General features: G+C 38.5%; 1 protein-coding gene across 6 annotated transcripts; it reads left to right on the top strand.

Moving 5' to 3' along the window:
• The first annotated feature begins 749 nt into the window (after window positions 1–749).
• LOC149010648 (protein FAR1-RELATED SEQUENCE 11-like) lies at window positions 750–17,586 on the top strand. 6 transcript variants are annotated; one of them, XM_089161693.1, is made up of 6 exons: window positions 750–996; window positions 1,284–1,553; window positions 14,538–14,820; window positions 14,966–16,000; window positions 16,148–16,591; window positions 16,666–17,586. In XM_089161693.1, the coding sequence occupies exons 4-6, from the start codon at window positions 14,987–14,989 to the stop codon at window positions 17,530–17,532; spliced, it is 2,325 nt and encodes a 774-aa protein (XP_089017819.1). In that variant the 5' UTR covers window positions 750–996; window positions 1,284–1,553; window positions 14,538–14,820; window positions 14,966–14,986; the 3' UTR covers window positions 17,533–17,586. The 6 variants fall into 6 exon arrangements, with proteins under 6 accessions (XP_089017819.1, XP_089017815.1, XP_089017820.1 ...); XM_089161689.1 differs by having other exon boundaries at window positions 14,993–16,000; XM_089161694.1 differs by having other exon boundaries at window positions 14,538–14,769.
• The last annotated feature ends 7,810 nt before the right edge of the window (window positions 17,587–25,396 follow it).

Here is a 25,396-nt window from a genome sequence, read left to right on the forward strand (position 1 = left end):
GTTTTATCTTGTTTTATGTTTCAGAATAGATATGGACAAGATGAACTTGAATTTTGCAACCCATAGCTTACTCCTCAACACAAATCTATCTCCATCCTATGTTTTAGACTCACAAGTCTTATTTCCCCTTTTTGGGGGTAAAAATACCAGTCTCACTTCCTCATTCTTTACAATATGTCCCTCAATTTCTACTTATATATTTTTTCTTTGCCAAGCTCTTTCTATATCATTACTTGGATATGTATTGTCCCTCAATTTCTACTTATATATTTTTTCTTTGCCAAGCTCTTTCTATATCATTACTTGGATATTTATTTGTACTAGATTTTTTTCTTCCAGATTTTTGAGTAAAATTTCAGATATTTAGCTGGATACCCCATTTCCATCCCTATTATAGGTTTATACATGCACCATGGAAGGCAGAGATATGTAAATATGTAATCCAACAGCTAAGTTCTTGTCTCGAATAGTCTAGCTTTGGAAGGATAGTTTTCCTTAGGTCGGAGGTAGAACCCTACTGTATATTTAAATAATTATAAAATTACCGTTCTAAGGATGTAGTTAAGATGTGCGCAAATTGAACGGGCATACCTCAGTTAAAAAAAAAATTAATAACAAAAAAAAAATTTCAGGCCCAGTCTTGAATTTTTTTTTTTGGGGTGGGGGTAGATAATCCTCCTTTAGGGTAGGTATGGGCTGTGGATGTTTTTTGACCCAATAGATGAAGTCCATGGGGAAAGTGGTTTCAACCCATGGGCTCATTGGGGGTGAACGGCGGAGGGCCGGAGAAACTCCATTACGAAGAGGTTTCCCTCGGATTAGGGTTGTCGTGGCTCTAACTTACGCATCAGAGTGAGAGGAGCACGACATTCTTGTGTGAGCAGTCGACTCCGTGCGCGTAGGGCGCATCTTAGTGTGTACCTCTGCTCGTCGGGAGCGAAATTACCGGGACTGGACGGCAGCACATCGGTCGGTTATTCTTTACTGGACTATGAGGTACAGAATCCGAGTACCTCACAGCGCATGATAGCTATCGTCTCTTATAACTTCATTATCCTTCTCCATGGATGCGTGATACTCCGCACCAAATCTCCCCGCCTTTTCTTCTTTGTTTTTATAATTTCTCTCCTTTGTCTCTTTCTTTAATTTTCTGTCCATTATTCGTTATAGTTTTATCTACCGTAATCGTAGTCATTTTCATCCCTTCCTCCCTTGATCCGTTTGTAATTTAATATGCGTTATTCATATTGTCTTCAATGCTGATCGAATTGCATGGATTTTAGGGATTTGTAACGCTTGTGATAGACTTCTGCTCTCTGGCTCAATTCTGACGATCCGGTTTGACGTTAACGTTCCATATCCTTGATCTGGATTGACATTTTGGAAATTTAGGTACTGAATCATGTTGGGATTGGTTTAAATTATCAATCAGTCTTGTCAAATGTAAACCCTTCTCGACCAGCTGCCAGAGTGGTGTGTAAGAAGAATTGGGGGGTGTTAAGGGTTTCAACTGATATAGAAATCTAAGCTGCATTCAGGAAGCTGGCCTTCAGGTTAGTTCCTCTGTTTCTTATCTCTCCAAGTATGCCATTTCTAACCAAATTTAGGTTACAGGGTCAATAATGACACTCAAATGCATTGAACATTTAAGTGTTTATATATGTAATTTTTGATAGTGTAATACTACGGTCCCACTCCAACACCAGTTAGTCTTAGACAATTGATTCTATTAGAACAGTTACGCATTCAAACATAAATGAACCCCCTCAAATTTACATTTAATGAGTTTATTTGAATAATTGCACACAACAACAACAACAAGCCGTAGCCCAACTAAATGGGCTCGGTTACATGGATCGTTGGCTTCTGATCAGCTCTATTTGAACCCAAATTATATACAAGGCTTAAACCTTGCATATCCTATCTCATCACTTCTCCTATGTTTATTTTAGTTTTGCCCCTAGCACTTTTAATTCCTCTAATCTAGATTAAATCACTCCTCCATACAGGGGTATTTAAAGGCCTTCTTCGAATGTGAAGTGCCACCTTAAATGATTTTCTCATTGCCTATCAATTGTTGAAGGTACTTGCAAATGAGTTCTAAAATGATCATTCTGTATTCTATCCTTCTTAGTTTTGCCACTCGTCCATTTTAGCATTCTCATTTTTTCTACACTAAGTTTTTCTATATGATGCTTCTAACAATCCAAGACTCTGCATCATACATTTTAGCTGGTTGCACAACAGTTTTAGAGAATTTTCCTTTGAGTATTGAAGGAATACGTCGATCACACAAAACCCTGGGCACATCTCTCCACTCCATCCACCCTTTTTTGATTCTTTGTGAAACATCATCCTGTTTATCACCTTGTTTTAGATGGACTTGGTATTATCCCAAGAAGCAAATCAATTGGAAGCGAACTTAAGTTTATATACGCATATGGTTATGTCAACCCTTTTCATACTTTATCTAACATAATCATGTGGGGAGGGTTCCCTTTGAAAGCCTGTGTTCAGTTTGGGGCATTGAAATGGAGAGCGGTTATTGCAGGATGCCAGAAAATGGGGGTGGATAGTTAGGACCTTTGAAGAGGGAGAGGGGGGATGAGTAGTAATCTAGGTGGACGGGAGATGCCTTCATGTGGTTCGCTAAAAAACTGGCGTTGTCGATATTTTCCTCTAATTACCCCGAAATGCAATGATAACACACAGCCAATTAACTGGATCCTGTATGATTTATTTAATATTTTCTTATCATTGCAATGACAAATATGAGTTTTGCTCAATTCTCATATAAAAGAAAATGTACACGTGCTTATAAGTAGGATTTAAACTTGTCATTGGAGTAACTACATTGTAGTTAATTTCTTCCAGTGGAAAACAAAGAGTAAACTTCTAAGCTGAAATTCAGTTAAAAAATATTAATACAGACTGGGGAGAGTAAACTTCTCCCCGTACTTTAGGTGTAGGCAGTTATAAATTATAATATTATAAATGTAATTTCTGTTTTCCAGTTGTTACATTTAGGTTACAGAAGTCAATCACCCATGAATAAGAGGATACTTATGGTAGTTTACACAAGCAAGCATCATTTGATACCCATGCTTCATTTATTATTCCATTGATGCTGCTGTTCATGTTGGTCTATTAAAGTGGATTGGCTCTTCAGCCCTCTATTGGGTTACCATAATTGATGGGTAGATTGTTGAGTGCCATTGATGACGTATCTTTTCATTTTGTTACACGCTACTTTTGTTCTTCATATGGCCCAATCATTGTTCATTGACTTTCTATTCTTTTTGACCTTAATTGTGCATGGTCAGGTTTTGAGGCTCTCTTTGATGTCGATTTATATTTATATTTTAGCCTCTCTAATTTTTTTTTGAGTAACCATCTGTTATAATAGGTTATGGACTATAACTGATAATCATTTGGATACTAGTAGATATAATAGATTATATAATGAGAGCCTTGGCTGAGGAAGAAAAGTCCCTTTTTGCAAACTACTCCCCTTAATTGCTTCCTTCTGAATGATTCTTGGCTTTCCTGCTTCCCTTCCTCCCATGCGTCCTTTCTTTCTATTATTGTCTTTGACCACCTCCTTGCCTATCTCCACTTTCATCCTTTATCCTCTTTTGGGCCTTGGCCTTTTAAATTTTTTGACATGTGGACTTCCGACCTATGCTTCCTTCCTACTATTTGGAAAGCCTGGGATAAGCCTATCCATTGCCACTCATTACCCCTTGTGGCCTTCGTTAGGTAGCTTTATAATACCATGTTTTCCCTTAAAGCTTGGAACTCCTCCTTTGGTAAGGTCTCATCCTGACTCTCTGCTTGTGGTGATAATCTCACTCATGAGCACTCTATGATCTAGGTTGACCCACTCTCAACTTAAGAGGAGAGCTGCTATTGTCAGAAATCTCGTGTTAAGTGATTAGAGTTTGGGAACTCAAACACAACTTACTTTCATCATTCCCTCAGTGCATGCCAGATTTTAAATTCCATCCCCATTCTCCTCTTCAGAAATGGAATTTGGATCTTTAATGCTCACATCATCAAGCAAGAGGTTGTCACCTTCTTCTTCTCCCTCTTTACTCCCCCCTCCTTCCCCCCTCGCTCTCCTCTCTCCAGTCCTAATTAACAAATTCATCCAGCCTATTTTCCTTGAGTCCCTCAATGCCATACCTCCTTTGTGGAAATTTAGGTTGCTTTTGATTCTCGTAAGATCAATCGTGCCCCGAGTACTGACGGCATCAGTATGGGATTCTTCTTAGCCTCTTAAGACTCTGTTTGTGATGATCTCGTTCACACCATCCTAAACCCTTCCAGCTTTACTTTATTAATTAGATCTTCCTCAGCTCATCTCCAAAAGGCATGGGGGTTGGGGTCACCGCCCTCTCAAACTTTAGGCCCATTTCCTAATGTAACCTTCTCTACAAATTCATTACCAAAATCATTGCCAATCGGCTTAAGTCGGTGATGCCCTTCTCTAATTAGCAAGAATTAGTCTGCTTTCGTCGCTGGGAGAAGCTTCGTTGTTAACATTCTCCTTTGACTGGTCCTTCCACTTCCTTGCCGCCCTCTTTAAGGTTGACCTCTATAAGGGCTTTATCTCCCTCTGTTGGGATTTCATTAATGTCCTTTCAGCGATGGGCTTTCCGCCTTCCTTCATCCATTAGATTGAGGTCTGTATCTCTTCCTCCCTTCTCCATTATCACTAATGGCTCCCCTATAGGGTTCTTTCTGTCTTGTGTTGGGATTTGTCAAGGCTGCGTGCTTTCCCCTTTTCTTTTCTCTCTGGCTCTAGAGGTCCTTTCTTATATTATCTATCCAAGATAGACTAGCTTCTCATCTCCCAAATCCCTAAATGCAAAGCTCTCAACTTGAGTCACCTTGTTTTGGGATGACCTCATGATCTTCTCCAAAGTCTCCTATTCTTCCATCTTAAACATTCTCTCCTCCCTTACCCTCTTTGAAGTCCTCTTTGGTCTCCGTATGAACTTGGAAAAGTCAACCCTCTTTTTGGTTGGGATTTTGGATTGAGTTCAAGCCTCTCTTCAATAGCTCATGTTCATGCTAGGTTCCTTTACTGTGGTTTATCTTAGGTTTCCCCTTATGCCTAGGAGGCTTACCAGCTACTATTGCACCCCCATGCTTGACCATATCCACAAAAGCTTCAACTTTGGAAGGGCAAGCTTCTCTCCTTTGTCGGCCGGGTAGTGCTAATCAAGTCAGTCCTTCAATCCTTCTACCTTTATTGGTGTGGAATCTTCTCCATCCCTAAAACCACCACTAGAGCCATGGAGGCCCCTATTCTGTCCCTTTTTTTTGAAGGGCTATGAATCTATCCCTGTCCTTCACTTATTAGTTGCTCAACAATTTACTTCCCCAAATCTGAAGGGGGTCTTGGTATCCATAGAATCCATATATATAATGTAGCCAATCTGATGAAGCTCATTTGGAAAATCTCTTCCAAGCATTACTCCGTTTGGGTCAATTGTGTCTACTCTTACCTCCTCAAATTTGATTGTATCTAGACTGCTCCTCTCCCTTCCAACCCCTATTGCATCGGAGACCCTTTGCTCTTTGCCACCTCCATTCTATTTTCTAGTGGCTTCCTTCTCCTCCTGGCTTGATCCTTGGCACTGTTGGGGCATCTTCCACAATCATTTTGGGCCATGTATTGTCTTATGAGTACCGCATCCCTAAATCCACTAGCCTCTCTTCCTTCCTCTGGGCTTCGATCCCCGATCCCACTTTTAATTAAGTCTCACATAGGTTTGGACAATCTCCCCCCCTTCCAATGATTTCCTTTAATAGAACCTTCGGCTCCCTTCCCCCTCTAGCACCTTCTCTACGGCCTTCGCCTAGAACCACGCTTGCATCCTGATCCCTTGGGCCCTCTTAGTTTGGTTTATGGGTAAGATCCCTTGCCAGTCCCTTACCCTTTGGAGATCCCTTAACCTTTGCCTTCCCATATGGGCTTCCTTCCACCACAATATCCCTGCTATCCCCAACTGTATCCTCTGTTGGAATGGCACTGAGAACCTTGACCATCTCTTCTTCACTTGTCTGTTCTCCCACTCTCTTTGGGGGAAGCCTTAGCTTCCATTTGGCCTTGCTCAAGATGCTCCTTTGGGTTTGGATTTCAAGATCTTTGCTGGTTCTTCTATTTGTGACCTTGTTGGCAAGGTGGTCTTTAGAGCCAACTCTAGGTCTTTGGACACGATTTGGAAAGCCATTTACTTTTACGTTTCCTCTAAGCTCTGGTTTGTTCCCCATCTCTGGCATTGGACTCACCAAGGAACATGCTTATTGTTGTTACTTGCGGCTTAAGCCCCACTATCCAGCCTAGTAATTAAAGATTGTCCTCTCCCCCTTCTCTCCCCTTTTTTACATTCTTGTTCCCCCCTTTGGGGCTTTTGGTAATGATTATTTATTCACCCAACAAAAAGTTTTGTATGTCTGGTGCTGAATATATTATGTAGCATTGGGTATTAAAAATGTGCTTTGTAAGAAGTACATCTATATTAGAACATAGGGACCTCATGAACAATAGACAACTGTTCATCATCAATCATGGTTCATGGACCTTCTTCAATTGGATATGCAATTTGTTTTTGATATATCTTGCACTGTTGATGCTGTTCATGGGATCTCAAATTTGAAATGTTGATGATCTTGTCATTGTCATTATGGTAATGATTGTTTATTCATCCAACAAAAAGTTTGGTATTTCTGGTGCTGAATATTTTATGTAACATTGGGTATTTTACCAAAAATGTGCTTTGTAAGAAGTATATGTATATTAGAACATAGGGACCCCATTAACTCTAGAGAACTGTTCATCATCAGTCATGGATTCATGGTAACCTCCTTCAATTTGACATGCAATTTGTTTTTGATATATCTCGCACTGTTGATGCTGTTTATGGGATCTCACATTTTAAATTTTGATGATATCGTCACTGTCATTGTCCTCATGTTTGACATCGAACTGTTCCCTCTCAGTAATGCAGAAGAGGTTCAATGAGAGAACCACTCTTGACTCTACAGCAGGACCTATAATAGTTATAATGTAACAAGGATTGCCAACCGCAAGGCACTTCATATTTTGGGTCCAATTTTCAGCCCACAAACATGCGGCAGCAGGGGCTGGCTGAATTTGACCAGGTGTGTTTGGTCATTTTACCCCCTCTTTGGAGCCCTAGTAGGGATAATTAGGTGCAGAATGCTGTTAGGAGTCTACCTCTATTTTTAAAATTTTTTGGTTTTGTTTTGATCAAGTTATTGAAGAGTCCTTATTTAAGTAGGATTCCTTCTTGAAGTTGGTTGTCTAATTTGCGAGTTATTTTTGTTCAGGAGTTCTCTAGAAGACTCATTTTCTAGTTGTTTTGAGAGTCTTTTTTTTAGTTGTAGAATTGTAATTGGATTCCCTAATTTGAGTCCAAGTAGGTTTCCTGGGTTAGGTCTTAATTGGTTTCCCTCAATTGTAAGGGTATAAAAAGCCCCCTCCTCATTGTAAGCAAATCAGTCTTGAGAATTAAATAAAACCAGTAGACTTGGAGTCGTGGGAGGCAAGCCGATGACCTGGTATGAATTGTTTCAAATTCTACTTCATCTTCTTCATCTTATTCAAGCCTGTAGCAACTAGAAGCTTCATCAATTCTGTTTTCACTCAACTGCCCCCATCCTAAGCAAGTATGACCCAGCCCCCTCCCCTATCCCATTCCACCCTCCCAACCCCTAGACAGCCTGCCCCCTTCTCCCTACACCTTGCAGCACCCTCCCCCATCACCAAACCCTAGCTCTAGCTATCCCCAGCCCCTATCCCGATTGCAACCCTGTTCCCCCTTAGGACACCACAATTGACTCCCCTCCCTCTCATTACCCTCATTTCACAGCCCCTTTTGTCTCATTCTCTTCTTTTTCTACATTCTCTCTTTTTTTTGCCCCCTTGTGGCAAAATCTGGAATCTCTGGAATTCTGTTAAAACCCTAACCCTAGAAGGTGAATTCATCCATAAACCCTCTTCCCTTTTACATACTGCCTTAGGGTTAGCACCCCCATCCCCTACCTTACATTTGACCTTAACCCTATCCTTAGAAACTCTAGAATCTCAAAAACCCTGAAAACCACAAACCCAACCCTAACCTGGGAAGTTTTCTGTAATTACAGATTGTTTAAAACGAATACTCTCCCTTATTTTTGGACCTAGTTCAACCCTAAACATAGCCCTAAACTTCTCCACTCAAGATCCAAGGATTGGAAGTCAAACCCAAGCGTAGCTGCAGGATTTTCAGAGTGCTTTGAGTACAACTTGGCTACTGTTCTCTGATATTCAGATCTGTGCAGCAAGGAGCTAAGCCCTAATTGACCTATTCTAAGAATATTAAGAAGATTCGTTGCTGTCCTTGAAATCCAGACCTGAACAGCCGAGTTACAAGCCATAAATAGCCACTGTCCATTGAGAATTCGACTGAAATCAGACCTAGAACAGCAAATTTAAACCCTAATTTACTGCTGGTTCATTAGAAGAGGATCTTGAAGATTGATCCAGACCTTGACTACTGCTGATTCATGCTAGCTCTGATGCCAATTGATGTAACCCAGGGTTTGCATCAATCTATTGAACCCTAGATTTGAGTTTAAGTGATTTTCTTTCTTTTATGTGGCCCCTTGGGTGTTATTTGGGCATGGGTGAAACATGACACTTTTAGTCTACTGTATTTCAAATTTGAGTTAGGATTTGGTCTTCTTCTTCTTCTTCTTTTTCCCCCTTCAGTTTTGTCTTGTTAGATTGAGTTTGAGTTGTACAATAATGCAACTACTTAGCCTTATTCCAACTAGCTACGTGGATCCTAGAAGAGACAAATAATTAAGAAAAATCGTACTACTATATAAAATTACAAACCCAGGTTTTGGTATACTTTTCCACTGGACTGAAATACCCCTACTTATTATCAATAGCTACATCTCTTCAACTAACACCCTTTACCCCAAACCATATGCCTCTTTACAAAATATTCACCTCCCTTATTTCTCTTTATAAATAATATTCACAAAAAAAAGGAAGAAGCTCGTGTTGCATAAATTCCCCTTCTTACCATCATAGCTACGTCCCTTTAACTAACACCCTTACATTAAATCATCTGCCTTTTTACAAGTAGTCACCTCCTTTCTCTCCTATAAGTATTACTTAAAGAAAAAAAAATTCCATTGCATCTCAAACCCCCCCCCCCCCCGAAAAAAAAAAAAAACTGCTCTATATTTTATTTTCAGAAAACATCTTAAGAAAATGGGAAAAATAGGTAATTCTTATTCCTTCGCAACATCCCCCGCCCCCCCCCCCCACCAAAAAAAAAAAAAAAAGTTCCTCCTTATTTCAGGAATATGTATGGGCAAAATAAATCTCTCTACTAAAAAACTCCAAAAGGAGGAAGATGCAAAATGGAAAATTTATTGGTTAGTTTTCATTTATATTTTTTCACTAACTTTTAAGATTTTAATATGTTAAATCATAATTAAATCTTAATTATTTTCTTTGTCTCTTAATTTATCACATTATCAATATATAATTAAATTTCTATATAAGAAGAAGTTAGGCAAAATAAGAAGTTTGGCAGTTAACCCTATGAAAGATAAAGGAAACCAATTTAGCCATTGTCAAATGAACAATTCTCCATGAGTTTTAGTCAACCACGCTCTTCATACAATAGATTGTTATCTTTTAATAATTTCCACTGTCTAAATTTCCGACCATATTTCCCTCCTTTGGAAAAAAGAACTGTTATTGTTCCCTAATTTAATAATAAAAAATGAAAACAAACAGAGAAAGGAAATAAAATTTAGACGTTCATTGGACTCTGTTATAAGAGGGGTAAAGAAAAAAGGAAAGAAAAAAAAAACATGAACATTAAGTAGTACACTGTATAAAAAAAAAGAGAAGGTATAGGAAATTTAAAAGAGGAGTCCATCTTTAAAAACTCATTCACTTAAATTTAATTTAGGGGAAATTTCTCTGTCTCCCTTGTACTTATCTCTATTTACTTTTGCTTCCCTCTATAAAGTTTCACCTCTGGTTCCCTAAAAAATGCAAACTTTTACCTCTCCTTCTCCCTTGATATTTCAAGATGGCCAGACTACCCTTTTTCTTACCTCTTTAATTGGTGATGTTGATTTTTTAATGGTTTTTCGTTGTTTTTTTCCCCATTTCTCCCTCTTTGTGAAAATACACATATCTAGATGTATTTTAATGTTTTATAATTTTTCCTTTCTTCTTCTTTTATAGATTTTTTATTTGTTTCTCCGTTTTCTTTTATAGGAATCCATCAAATGTGATTAGATGTAATTTTTTTTTGTTCGTTGGTTCGTCCATCTTTTATCAAAATCTATTAAACATGATTAGATATACTTTTTAAAATTTTCCCTCTTATAATGATCCATTAAAGGAAAAATAAAAAATAAAAATAAAAGAAATAAAAGCACATATCACATATAATGGATCCTTATAGTGAAAAAAAAAAAGATGCAAGAAAAGAAAGGAACTGCTTTGATCGACTAAAGGGACACAAATAGAAGATAATTTGGCCATTTTAAAAATATCTGAGGAGAAGGAGAGTTAAGAGTTCCATTTTTTTTTGGGGGGGGGGGATCAGAGGTGAAACTTGTGAGAAAGAAGTAAGAGTAAATAGAGAGTAAGTACTGGGGGAGAGAGAGAAAGCTTTCCTTTAATTTATCCCCACAATATAGGAAGAAAAAGAAGACCATCCCTATTTCCACCCAATAACAATCCTTATTCAACCAAAACTATAAAATCTCTAGCAATAAAAAAATAAAAAAAACCCCCAAATTCCCCATTTTAATTTCATCCCCATTTGCTTTCTCTCTCTCACCCTCAAGACTTCCACCCAATAATAACATTAAATTAAGAGTCTACCATGATGATTTTATAGAAGGGCAAGAAAAACCTACTCACTGGTAGACTTTTGTTTTAGAGAAGGGCAAGCAAAACCAACCTCAGCCATTTCTTTCCGCAAATTAACATGTTTCTCAAATTTGCTAAAAAAATAAGCACAATATTCTCTCAGCTCTTTCTTAATAAAATTTTATTTAGTTTAAGTTTTTGAAGTTATATAATTAAAACCTAAGTGAAAATCCACGTGCATGTGCACGTGAGAGTGTACTAGTAAAATAAAATGAGTAAAGGGGCACACAATTATGGGGCGTTGACTGTTCCAAGGGAGAAGGCTGAAGTAGTGAGTCTAGTCAATTTGTCTATTTTGATGAGCATAGTGAGAAGGTTATCTTTGGTTTCAATGAACATTAGGAGAATGTTAATGTTTTGCCTTAGAAAGCACCATACATTTGGTAAAATTTTCTTATTACATAATATCGAGTTTTCTCTTAGCAAAATTTCTAGCCATTTCATTTGGTTATCCAATGCAAGTTTTCTCTATCCTACATATAAGGACCTTCAGCATGCATGTTACCTTTGTCAGTTAGAAATGAATTGAAATACCCTTGCCTTGTTCTTCTCTTTGTCAGTACTCAGTAGTGTACTTGATTAGATTCTCTGGTCGTGTGAAGCTCATCCAGGGTGTCTCTTTCATCACCGACTTGATAAAATTGTCAGGGCTTTCTTGTCCGTAGGCTTTTCATTCTTGTTTCTAGTGTTGCATTTCTTGTTTATGAGGTTTTGCTGTTTGTGATGTTCAGAGACTTGGTAGCTTATTAGTGACCCTTGAGACTCTGCCTGACACCTAATAGTTCAGTTGCTTAGTGATGCAGTTAGACATGGATTAATTATAAATAATAATGAAATTTGCTTTTCATTTATCTTCATCTTGTTAGTCGTTAATAACTAGTAGGAGTTTGAGTTTGTTCACTTATAGAGTTGTAGTTGCTAGTTGAAGTTAAGAATTAACTTTTGCTCTCAATTTCAGAATAGGATGAGGGCTTGTTCTCTTAATTCTACAGAGCAGCATTTTACCCTACAATCTGGATTTATTTATGGAATGAACTTACCTCTGCTTCCCTGGGCTTTGTTCAGAGATCTAATCTATATACTCCTTTGATATTCTCTTTCTGCTATTTGGATCACACTCCCAGGATTGATTCCTATTTTCCCCTTTATTTCTTCTCAGCTTTCGTTCTCTCTGTTGCTTGGTTGATTTGTTTTTGCTGTCAACTCCTGTTTCCATACTGAGTTTCTGGGCATTATTTGTCTTCCCTTGGGTAGTTAATACCCTAGAAGTTTTTCTCTTTCCTTCGGTGGGTCGTGCCCTGGAATTGCTTCCTCTGTGAATCCCTCTGGTGGGAGTTATTGACCTTACTGTAGACCTGGATTTGAAGTTAATGTCTTCTCTGGTTTCAGCAATTCTTACTAAAATTTTAGCCTGCTGAAATGAGCGATTGATGGTTGAATCTCAGAGGGTCTTGGATTTGCAACCGGGATCTAATCTTCTACTTTATTGAGTCCCTTCTGGAAGAGTTCTGCCGGTCAGCATTGACCAGGTTTCTGTTGGCTTTGGCTGTCATGCATGTCTAGTTTTAATCTTGTTATTTTGTTTTTCCTAATTTCCCCCCTTTTTTTCCCTCTCTATATTATTCCGACTTGTCCCTTCAATGTTGTCTTCCTTGAAAATTTGCCCTTAATCATTAATTTAAATGCCTTCTTATGCATATCCCACTGTCTCCTTAAAGATCCTTAAGAATCGATTCAATCACAATTCTACCCTTCTTTGGAACTTCAGTTTATTTATAGAATTGCCATCATTTTTAATATTTGAATATTGCGCATTTGGTGGATCCACGGTGTACCCCAAATGGGTTTTTTCAAACCTGAGATGTGCATCACTTGGATTATGAAGAGAGACTTGCTTGTAGCATTAACTCTCATCTTGGAAGGCCTTTTTGTCCAGACCAAAATTCCTGAGCCAGAAATTTGCCAATACATTGTAATTTTTCTTCAGTTTTGCTTAGCCATTTTGGGGTGTAAAATGCTGAAGTGTAACCAAGGTACTAGAATTGATTGAAACTGTAATCTCTGTGAAACAGTGCAATTTTTTGGCTGAATTTTCCAAAATATTGCATTTTCTCATTTCAACATAGCATCTTGTCTCAGCATGGCCAAAATATCTGAAGTTTGTTAAAATTCAGTGAGATTTTGAACCATGGACCTGTTACATACATGCAAAGCTATGTTGATTGAATCCTCTCCTGTGACCACTGCCCAGGGCTTTTTCTGATTAGCACACCTGGAATCATAATCGAGTGGGTAAAATAGTCAAAGCAATAAGCAATCCTTAGACCTTAGGATACAGCTTTCCTGGAAAACATAATGGACGTCCTACTCTTTGTTGGGTAGGTAAGAACATGGTACAAAATTTCGGCGATATTTCGTCGTGTGGCCAGGTGGCGAAACAACTTGGCGATATATCGCAGAATGATTGAAACATTGCCAATTTCTCAAATTATTGCGATAGATTTGGCAATTTCTTGTCATTTATAGTCGATTTTCCAGCGAAAATTTGCCCCTTTTTGGGAGAATTTTAATTTGATTTTTCAGTGTTTTCCATCTTTGGTTTTCAATTATGGGAGCCAGTCAATTGTGGATGGGAGCATACTTGGCAAGGTAGTCGAAACCAAAGATTGATTGAAATGCATAAGGTAAATATGATTGAAATGCATCTGGGAAGATTGATTGACTCTTGTTATTGGAATCACAAGATATGACGAAAATGCATATGGTAAGAGAAGATTGGTTGACTCTTGTAATTGGAATCACAAGATATGACAAAAATGCATATGGTAAGAGAAGATTGGTTGATTCTTGTAATTGGAATCACAAGATATGACGGAAATGCAAATGGTAAGAAATAGCCCTCCGATCCAAAATTTGACTGAAACACCTCCCAAATGTCGGCGAAATTTTGCTGACATGTTGGGGTTTCGGTGGTTTCACCGACTACCGAAACCCCGACATGGGGCAAAATTTCAGACATTGGATAAGACCAAATGTTCACTGGGTATTTTGGTGAACTCAAAACTCATTTTGTATAGTCTGGTAATTCTCCAAGAATCTTTGTGTGCTGATGCATTCCGAGGATCTGCCTTCTACCTGCCATTCTTAGAAACAATGGAATTTTTTTTTTGTTAATGTTCAGAACCTTAACACCTAGGTTTTGTAGCCTTCTCTAATGCTGTGAAATCTGTAGCCCTTTTTATTGCCGACAACTGAAATTTTCATAGTGATAAAAATCTCCCAGCCTTTGGGAAAAAGTCTTTTATTTGCATTTGCAATTTGTTACCATTCTGTTGTGGGGTCTGGATGAATAGAACTTTCTCGTTGGTATTGGATTTTAACTAACCAGGCTCCATAATGTGTACCTGCATTAAACTGCACTAGTTACTTCCTACCCCAATGTTGTCCAATTACATGGAATTGACATCATTTTCGTAGTTGATTGTTTCTGATTATTAACATTTTCTAGGCCTTTTATAAGAATGTGACAATCAGCCTATTCTTCATGCAGATCTAAAACAGCATACCTGTCGCAGTCTTACAAAGGGAAAGAATCATGTTTTGGTGGATTAGGAGAAAATTACATGCCAGTCAATCAATAGAAAGGAAGCAAACACGCACATCAGTCATTGTGCTCCTATAGTTTGATGCTGTTTGCTTTTAAAAAAATAAGAAAGGAAAGAATGAAAGATGGATATGTGAAGTAGCTGCGTAAGATATTTGCCTACCTAATCAACTTCAGGGTAGGTAGTTAATGAAAGGTCTCCATAAAATAAATGAGAAACCTTACTGAGGTATTGTGACATTCTAGTTGTAGTATGTTTTCTAACATGCAAGTACACTTGTTTATTTCTCAACTATTCCAACAGAAAAACAATTTTCCTACCTTAAGTTTAATAGTCTTTCAGATATAAATTCTCGCTTTTTTTTGTTTCACAGTGATCCAAGTTGCACATTGTTATGCAGTTATTATATCTGCAGCCTGATCTCTCTTCTATGGAAAGAATGCCTGAAGGAACAAGCCTAGTGGTGGAAACTTCTGAAAATGGCACAGATTTGTCTCCAGATGATATTGGCACCATTGAGGAAATTCCAGAAGAAACAATTTTATCACGACAAACTTCTGTCAACCTTGTTCCATTTATTGGCCAAAGGTTTGTTTCTCAAGATGCTGCATATGAATTTTACTGCAGTTTTGCAAAGCAATGTGGTTTTTCAATCAGACGCCACCGTACTCGAGGGAAAGATGGGGTTGGTAGGGGAATCACAAGGAGGGATTTCACTTGCCATCGTGGTGGCTATCCTCAGAATAAGCCATCTGATGATGGAAAGCTTCAAAGGAATCGGAAATCATCACGTTGTGGTTGCCAAGCATACATGCGAATCGTTAAAAGGGCAGATTTTGATGTCCCTGAATGGCGTATTACAGGCTTTAGCAATGTTCACAACCATGAACTACTCAAATCAAATGAAGTGAGTATGCTTCCTGCTTATTGCACTATATCTGCAGATGACAAGAGTAGGATTTGCATGTTTGCAAAATCTGGGATGTCAGTGCGACAAATGTTAAGATTAATGGAGTTAGAGAAAGGTGTTAAGCTAGGTTGTTTACCGTTTACGGAGATAGATGTGAGAAATCTATTACAGTCCTTCAGAAATGTTGATCGGGACAATGATGCTATAGATCTTCTTGGAATGTGCAAGAAGATGAAGGATGAAGATTCTGGCTTCAAGTATGACTTCAAGATTGATGCACATAATAGGTTGGAACATATTGCCTGGTCTTATGCTTCATCAGTTCGTTTATATGAAGCTTTTGGAGATGCTGTGATTTTTGACACTACTCACCGTTTGGAAGCCTATGATATGCTTCTAGGAATTTGGATTGGAGTAGACAATCATGGCATGAACTGTTTTTTTGGTTGTGTGCTTCTACGGGATGAGAATATGCAATCTTTTTCTTGGGCATTGAAGGTAAAGAAAGTTTGTTATAGTATAATAACTCAAGGACCTCATTCCTTGATGGATCGTACACTTGCATGTTTTACTTCTCAAATTATCAGTTTAGACCATCTAGACTGTTCTTGCACTCTCAATATTCATTTTTTGCTTTTATGACAGACTTTTTTGGGCTTCATGAAAGGGTCAGCTCCACAAACAATCTTGACGGACCAAAACATGTGGCTGAAAGATGCTATTGCTATTGAAATGCCAAGTACAAAACATGCCTTTTGCATTTGGCACATCATTTCAAAGTTCTCAGATTGGTTTTCTGTACTCCTTGGGTCTCAGTATGATAATTGGAAAGCCGAGTTTCATCGACTCTATAGTCTGGACATGGTGGAGGATTTTGAAATAGGATGGAGGGACATGGTTGATGCATATGGTCTCCATGCAAATAAGCACATTGTCAGCTTATATGCTCTAAGGGCATTTTGGGCACTACCATTTTTGAGATGCTATTTCTTTGCGGGAATGACTAGTAGTTTTCACTCAGAGTCAGTAAATGCTTTTATCCAACGGTTTTTGAGTGCACAGTCTCAACTAGATCATTTTGTCGAGCAGGTATTGCCTTTTTATTTGGTTTTATTTGAGTTATTTCGTAAGCTTAATATTATATATCAATCTTGTCTTTGTAGGTGGCTGTTATTGTTGACTTCAGAGATCAAGCAGGAGTGAAACAAAAGATGCAACGAAAGCACAACAAAATCTGCCTCAAGACTGGGTCACCAATTGAATCACATGCTGCTAGTGTTCTAACTCCTTATGCTTTCTGCAAGCTTCAAGAAGAGCTTGTGTTGGCTCCACAATTTGCCTCACTTCAAATAGAAGATGGTTGTTTCATTGTAAGGCACCATACCCAAATGGATGGAGGGGTTAAAGTGATTTGGGTCCCTCGTGAAGAGCTCATTAGCTGTAGCTGCCATCAGTTTGAGTTTTCGGGCATTCTTTGTAGACATGTTCTCCGTGTCTTGTCAACGAATAACTGTTTCCACATTCCAGAACAGTATTTACCAAGCCGTTGGAGTAATATCTGCTCATCTTCCTTGAAGAACTTCCGAAATGCTACTCCAAGGGATCATGCAGGGAAGGTTGAGTTATTGCAGTCCATGGTTTCAACACTCATTACAGAATCAGTTGAAACAGAGGAACGGCTTGATGTTGCTTGTGAGCAAGTTTCCATGGTGTTATCACGCATCAAAGAATTTCCTCGGTCGACTCATTGTGCAAATGGTATTGCCTATGATAGTCCATCTGACTCGTTGATTCTACCAGAAGTGGAAGATTCTGATGGGATTGTTCACAGTTTTACTACTGGGAATCCCCATGACTCTATTAGCAGTTTGGGTAAGCTGAAAGAACGAAGACCTAAAGATGGAGTTGACATTTCTCGGAAACGAAGACGCTGTTCTGTGCCTTGCTGTGGCCAGTTTGGCCATGATGCAACTGACTGTCCAATAATGGGAGGCGATGGTTTGAATGCAGATGGACTAGGTTTCTTGTAGATTAAAATTTTGAAGGTGATAGCATGTATAAAGTAGTAATACACTTAAAATGTTCACACATTTATCAGCTTTCACTTTTCCATGTTTATGAATGCCACCGTGCAATATTTTCTTGTCACTGCTTCCTCTATTATTTTTGCGTGAATCTCCTTCTTGAATAGATAAACTTTAGTATCTTGGCTGAAGAAGCTTAGATATTGTTTGCCTGTGAGAGTACAGAGTTTGTTGGCGTTTTAAGTTAGGGAGACATTTTCCACTCCCTTATCTTTCAGTTGGAACTCTTAGTATTCATGGTAGACCGCAGCATATACAAATGAATAGCTCCTGAGTTATCTTCAGTTCAGAGATTTAAATCCAACAGATTTACAGTGGTGAGTTTCTTAAGTGGATGATGCGAAATTTAAAGAAGAATGGGATATACCTTTGGTTCCCAATTTATTATAATCTTGATACTCAGTTATGTGTGTCTCTCTCAATCTCAATTTTGCTGTAGTCTGTGACATCTTCCATGTTCTGTTATGAGCATTATTCCTCTTTTGTGCAGCCGGAAACAGGGATCCAAGCTTAAACAAATGATCTTGTCCAGCTTGTTAGTTATGCTCTTGAATTGTAACTCTCAATTTTCTTTCACCTTTTCAGATAGTTTCATATCAAGTTGTGTTATGACTTATGAGCTCAATTTACTGATATTGAAAATTTCTGCGTATTCTATAGTAGTCTAAATGGTGTACATAATCCCTAAGGGATGCTGTTCAAATTAGCTTCAGGACAAAATGTAACCTTACAAGCTGTGATGAAGCGATGATTTCTTTTCTATATGCTCAACATACGTAGTTTATGAGCCCTTAAACCCAACAAAATGAAAAGGTATACCTCGCGCAGAAGGCTATCTTCACTGGGGGGTTAAGGCTTTGTGTGGAGTTCTTTAAATGTATGCAGCATTAACCCTTCTTTCACAACCTTACTCTCACTTTCCCAGAAGCTGTTACTGGATTTCTTGTATGATTGTGTGAAAATGGAGAAGGCCATGATTCTGTTGATCTGGCCTTGAAAGATTTCGAATGGCGAAGGCTACTTCATTCTCGACAACATTTATATATATGTCGACAGGACACCATCTACTGAAATGCTATTACCTAGTTCGAACACAACATTATTTCTCACAATTGGGTGTGGTAGCATGAAGTAGAAGTAGAGCCCCTTCCCTAGTTTGAGCAGTCATCAGCCAAAGAAACCTTGCTTAGCCTGCTCGGCAATGACCTGGATTCCTTGCTTCGTGTCCTGCCATCGGTGCAAGGGCTATTGCACCCAAAAATCGCTCTCTGTGCCACTGAGTTCCTTGGGAAATGCCCTATGGTTCGAGTATTTGATGGTTTTTCAGTCACGGTAGCTTGTTTGCTGCAGTTTTGGGTGCCAGAGGCATTAAAATTGGCACTAGGAGGAGACATTATTCCAGTCTGGTTGTTGCAGAGCAAGTAACAGAGAAAATGAGGAAAATGGAAAGCATATAACTCACATACTGCTAGTGGTGATCTTTATGCGAGGTTAAATAGACAAAGTAGAGGCAAATAAAGACAAGGCACAAGTAGTGGGGATCTCTCTCTTTCTTTAGCCATCTTGGATTATAAAGTAAAAGAGATTTCTGCCTTTCACCTGGTTTTCTGTAAATCCATGATGACTTAGTGGGAGCTTTGAATGAAAACAGACTTTCGGTTTGATAAGATTTGAGAGCTCTGGGAGGGGCCCCTCCAAGTTGGTATCCAGCCCCCAAAATTTTGACCTCAGACAGTGGATAGGCCCCACATTTCGGGTCTCATATCTTAAGTATGGGTCCATCCCCCTGGGGTAGTCTCTTTTACAAATCAGAACTCGGGTAGGCTTCACATCTCTGGAAATGGGTCTCAAACCTAGGATTAGACTTGTGAATCGATAGCTGAAATTCGCTTCCAAATTCGCATTTGTATTCGTTTAAGGGTGTCTGTTTCAAATTTTTTTACTGTAAAATATATGTATCCGTCCGCTAAACAACCGGATTCGGATTTAGATAATTGCTTATCGGATCGGATAATATCTGAATAAAAATTTATCTGGATAAAATAAAGTATTTGACATTTTTTTCTCTGAATGGATGATAATCGGATTCGAAAATCGGTAATCGATAATCGAAAAAAAATAACAATCACCAATCAATAATTGGATCGGATTATTATTGGATATCTGATAAAATTTCTCTAAATTTCTGCTAGAGCCGTATTCAGATTGGATTATGGTTTTGGTAATCAGATTTGGATTTAGATACTATTGTATCCAAGCCAAATCCGATCCGTTTATAGGTCCACATAGGATATGGCCTAGACAAGCCCCCAAGCAAAACCTTCCCACATAGAATTGAAATCCTCGGGGGGGGGGGGGGGGTGGATTTTCGTTCGCGCTTATCGCATGTCATTTCTTTTCATCCTGCCGGATGAAAAAAGAGAGAGGGTATTATTGTAATTAAGTTATTTTTGGATAAATTACTTTTTAAATTTACAAACTAATCCCTAATGATAGTCAAATTTACCCAATGAGGCCAAATAACCCAACGAAAGGAAAATTTATAATCGGAGACAAAGAACCAAAACCAGCTTTTATCAAGTTGGTGACCTCCACCAAAGCATCCATCCTTAACCACGATTTCCCACGAGAAGAAAGAACACGGGATGAGGAAGAAGATGAGTGCCAAACACTAGAAAAGTCCAATTGTGAATCTCAACATTAACGAAGATGATTTAATGAAGGAAATAAAAAATAATGATAAAGTAAAAATTAACATTCGACCGGATCAAACCATGGTCGGTTCAATCGACCATGTTGGGACTAGTCCGAGAAGTAACCCAAAAGTACTGTAAGCATGAAAGAACCCACATTGAGGAGGAAAACTCTATAGGATCGAATGACTAATTATAAAACTTGTGGATTGATCTAACGAATTGACAGTAAGAGGTAAACCCTATATAAATCAAAGCACGACGCAAAGATAAGGTAATTGATTATTTCCCTCTATTCTCATCTTTTAATCAAGCTTGCAACTCGGTGGTGGTGCTTTTACTGACATAACCTTTGGAGGTGGCTTCTCAACCACCGAGTCGGATTATGTCTAAAGTTGTTTTGGAGGAATTCGAGGGTTGATCAAGGATGTGTCAAATAATAATTAAGAGCAACACAAAAACAATGAAGAATTGAAGTGAATAATCTACGAATAGTAAACAAGCTAGTGAGAGATTAGATGGGTAAAATTTCGTTCCTCGATTAAGGTTTTGATTCTTCTCACCTGATTATGTTTTTTCCTTCTAACCCAAAATTTGACCGACGGTGCGATGGAGATCAAACAAAAGAGAACTCGAACGCGACCATGCAACGAAGAAGATTCGAAGAGACCGTTGCAAAGAACGATGCCTTCTAAGTCTAGGTTTTTGTACAATCGGGAGAAATGTTGGTTGATTTTGTAAATTTAAGAAATCAGGAGCTGATAATTGTAATATTTAATTTTTTTTAATGGATAGCTTTATAATATATTTAGGAGAGATATTTAATATTAACCCCCTAAATGTGTAATAGTAGAATGTGAGTACAAAATTATTTGAAAACCGAACTCCACATGACATCGATTTGACATCTCTGCATCGAGGCTCACCTAGAATATGGGCCAATCTCTTGTGCCTCGTTGGATCTAGTGGTAGGCTATCGGAGTATAATGATTTTTTTTTTTACCACAAAAATAGAAAGAGCTCAGAAAGAAAAAATTATAATTTTTTTTTAAAAATTCCGGAAGCACAACGAAGATGATCCGGACTCCTATCTGACGGTTGGCTGATCTGAACCCATCCATTCTTTGTCTCCCCCACTTTCCCCTGGACCTTGCTTCAGTCCTGCATATTTAATGCGCTGGACTATCAAGCAAAACAATTTTAACTGCCGGATCAAAATATTGTTGAGATTTCGATATCGGCTGTTAATATTCAACGGTCAAGATCAAAATCTTGACCGAAATTTTGGATATGATGATCCAAAATTCAGGTTGACAGTCCTGCGCATCGCAGGACTATGGCAATTCCCTTGACCCCTCCCCCTTGCGCTTGTCCTTTCTTCCTTAACCTTTTCCCCCGATTTGCAACTTTTCTGTATAGTATACTTTGGCAGTATTGAATTTTGGGTCTGCTTTGTGATAAAATTGCATTGGTCAATCTCATAATCATGGGGTGGCTGACCTATCATCCTAGGTTTGAAAATGAAACAAAATTTTATAAAGTAAGCTTTCTGAGTCAAAGTCGGTAGGAACCTGTTCCTGCAAATATATTAATCATGTCAAAATATTTTAGCCTTACAAACTTTTTCAAAATTTGTTAATACTTGTAATGATTCTGTCAGAGCTCACTGCAACATGTTAAGTTAATTACTTTATATTATGAAACTTTGGATCAATACATTCACTGATAGCATAAAACTTTTTATAGGGTTTCAAGTATAAACATAGCCAGAAAGGACATAAATTTCAAGTTTAATGTAAGAGAAATATATTCATTGAATGATTGAAACATTAAGCTTCAGATGAAGGAAAATAGTATATATCATTACATAAGATAATCCAACTACATCTCATCAAGCTGTCAGATGAACTGCATAATTAGATAATTTGCACATATGGTTCGCTCTTTCACAAAGGAGGAGATTAAGCCAGTAGTGTTCGCAGCCAGTGATATGAGTTCGCCTGGTACTGATGGATTTGGAGCACACTTTTATAAACACTATTAGGCCATTGTAGGGCAAGATTTTTGCCAGGCAATCCTCTACTTCTTTGAGAGGCCTTCCCTTCCCGACCAGGTGAAGCTCTCCAGGTTAGCCTTATTCCCAAGGGGATGGTAAAAGAGACTTATGGTGATTATAAACCCATTGCGGTGGGTTGTTTTGTTTACAGGTTTATTGTGAAGCTTTTGGCAAATAGATTGAAAGTTGTAGCTCCAAGCTTGATTGGCCCTAACCAGACAACTTTCGTCAGAGGAAGGAATTTCTTAGACAATATTTTATTATGTCAGGAGATCATGTAGGGGTACCATTTACCTAATGGATCTCCATGGTTTGCAACAAAAGTGGATTTGAAAAAGGCTTATGACTCCGTGCAATGGAGATTCCTCTTCATGCTTCTGGCTCGCCTCAACTTTCATCATAGATTTATCGCTTGGGTCACACAATGTGTTATTCGGCCTTCCTTCGTGGTCTTGATCGTTTGTCTCTCCTTGCGCAACTCCACCACTACGTACATGAAGCACCAGGTAGACGTTTCTACCGTGTATAGTACCAGTCTTGGGGGTCCTTAATCCCATGGACTTGTCTGTGTATCTTTATCTAATTGTATCACCCTTTTCCAGACTAAGATTAGAAAAGTCAGAAATCTTTTTTGTTCAATTTATTTTTATTTTTATTTTATTTACTTTTTTTTTTTGGGGGGGGGGGGGGGGGGGTGGGGGGTTGGTGGTGGGGAGGAGAATACTAGGAAAGGAGAAATGAAATACATAGACAACGAACCATGGGAGATTGTACTGAATATTCGAAATGATAAATGATAGCAACCACAGAGTGTGGGTGAATTATTTTCCATTCACAAATGAAATTGGTTACTGCTAGATTTATAGTCTTTCCAGTGTGTACAAATTAACTATGGAGACTAAAGCCATGAGGCAGATCAGCCCTTGAGAGTTTAACCACTGTAGGAAACAAAGAAAGAAGGGAGGGAGGGGGGGGGGGGGGGGGGGATTAAGAGTGATAGAGGGACAGACACAATGGCTAGCTGAGCCTTAACCAACATAATAAGGCGACAAAAAAAAGAGATGAGAAGTGAAAAGCAGAAAATAAAAGCCAACAACCGAAAAGTGAAATGGAGAACATACATTTGAGATGAGAAGTGAAAACCAATGAAAAAATAAAAGAAAAATGGAGGAAACAGGCACTGCCCAGCGAGTCTGGAGAATTTCAGTTAAATAGCACCTGGCTATCACTCACATTGGATCCTTGCCATTCGTGAGACAGAAAATTTTAAATGCTTACAAATTAAAGAATCTCATACAGCCAATCCATGTGGAAGAGAAAAATGGTCAATGACATCTGATAAAATCCTTAGCCTCAGACAATTTAGGATGCTTACAAATTAAAAAAATCCTGAACAAAACATCGAGGGGAAAAAATGGTGAAATGGCATCAGTTTAATCCTTGGCCTCTCTGTTTTCCTTAAATCAAGTCTACATACATGTAAACCACATCATGTATCATTAGTTTCTCAATAACTCCTTGGTGGTGACTAGGCAGAAAAAAAATCATACCACAGTCAAACTTATAAAGTTTCCATGACTAAATTGTGAACTTAACTGTGAGATTTACCATACATGAAACAGGGTTCCAGAACTCTAGGAGGAGAAAACCGTTAAAGGTGGAACTAATTTATTGGTAAATGTAAAGGATTTGATAGAGGGGGTAGGAATGTATAAGGTAGAAGCTTTTGGGAGAAGAAGATAACACTGACTTACCAGGCATGGAACATAATCAATGATTGGAGTAGAAACTATGAATGTAAGAAGATGGATCCTGTTGTGTGAGCCACAGTGATAGTGGAGGAAGAGGTCAGTCGATGGAAGCCAATTCTGGAAAAGCTTGAGGGAGAAGATGGTTGTCATTTCAAGACACAAACCATGATGTAATGAGGATGCAAGGTTGGTATCACTAAAGGACATCTTCGCAGCAATATTATCATAAGTAGCAGCATCAGCTTAGGGAGGAACCCACTCCGGTCGACATGTTTGGCCCAATAAGTATCAACTGCATGATTGTGCTAGCAACAAACTGCACAATGTCTAGGTGGCTGATCACTCTGCTGCCCAGTTGTACCTCTGTCACCACAAGCACAAACAACCCATTATCCATGCCCTCCCCCAGAGAAAGCTGGGCCACAAGCTGCAATATAGGTTGAGTTGTATTTGGGAGGTGACATATCAGTGCAGGAAGGAGCAACAACATGTTGAAAGCATGCAAAAGATTCATTGACTGAGGGCGCATTTTCAACAGTAAGCAGTTGGCTCTTTTCAAACTGCTAGTCATTACTTAATCCTGCGCAAATTTTGCAACAAAAGTACTTCCAATAGGAGTGTTAGTTCTTCCAGATTGGAAGAAAGAGAGTGAGGGATACCAGTAAAAATATTGAAATAATCATCCAAGGATTACCTCCCTGCTTGAGAGAACAATTTGACATAAGGATCACATACAAACTGGAGATACTTATCTCTTCAGAGAAGGTCCTTTTGTAGATCATCCTATACTCCTTCAGAGTGGAAGAAAACATGACATTGGCTGCACCAGGAATTACACTGATAACCAGATCACTAAAATACTGCAACAGCTGTTACAGTAAGTATCAACAAAAGGAAATAATTACCTCCAATCAGGAAAATTGGATGAGCACCAAATACTGAATCGGTTGGTCCCTTCAGGATAGAAAATATACTCCCAAAACCTTAAACAAGTTTTCAGATTGATATTAACTGCAGAATCTCAAGGAAAGAATATTTACTAATACAAGAGTACTAGAATGACTAGATTGATATCTTAAACAGTAGAAGAGTAACATGGAGATACACTGGCTGCAAGTTTGACTAGTCCTAGATAGGGTAAACAATACTACCACCTAGAAAAGTAGAAGAGAGCCACTTAGCTGATGAAGAAAATGAAGGGATGACATCTATAATGAAACCTCAAAACTACCACTCATCCCAACACCCCCCCCCCCCCCCAAAAAAAAAAAAAAAAAGAAGTTACCAACCAAAACCTGATGAAGAGCAAA

Source organism: Hakea prostrata, chromosome 7 (assembly GCF_041222555.1).
Source record: "Hakea prostrata isolate BN-2017 chromosome 7, UWA_Hpros_2, whole genome shotgun sequence".
Taxonomy (NCBI): domain Eukaryota; kingdom Viridiplantae; phylum Streptophyta; class Magnoliopsida; order Proteales; family Proteaceae; genus Hakea; species Hakea prostrata.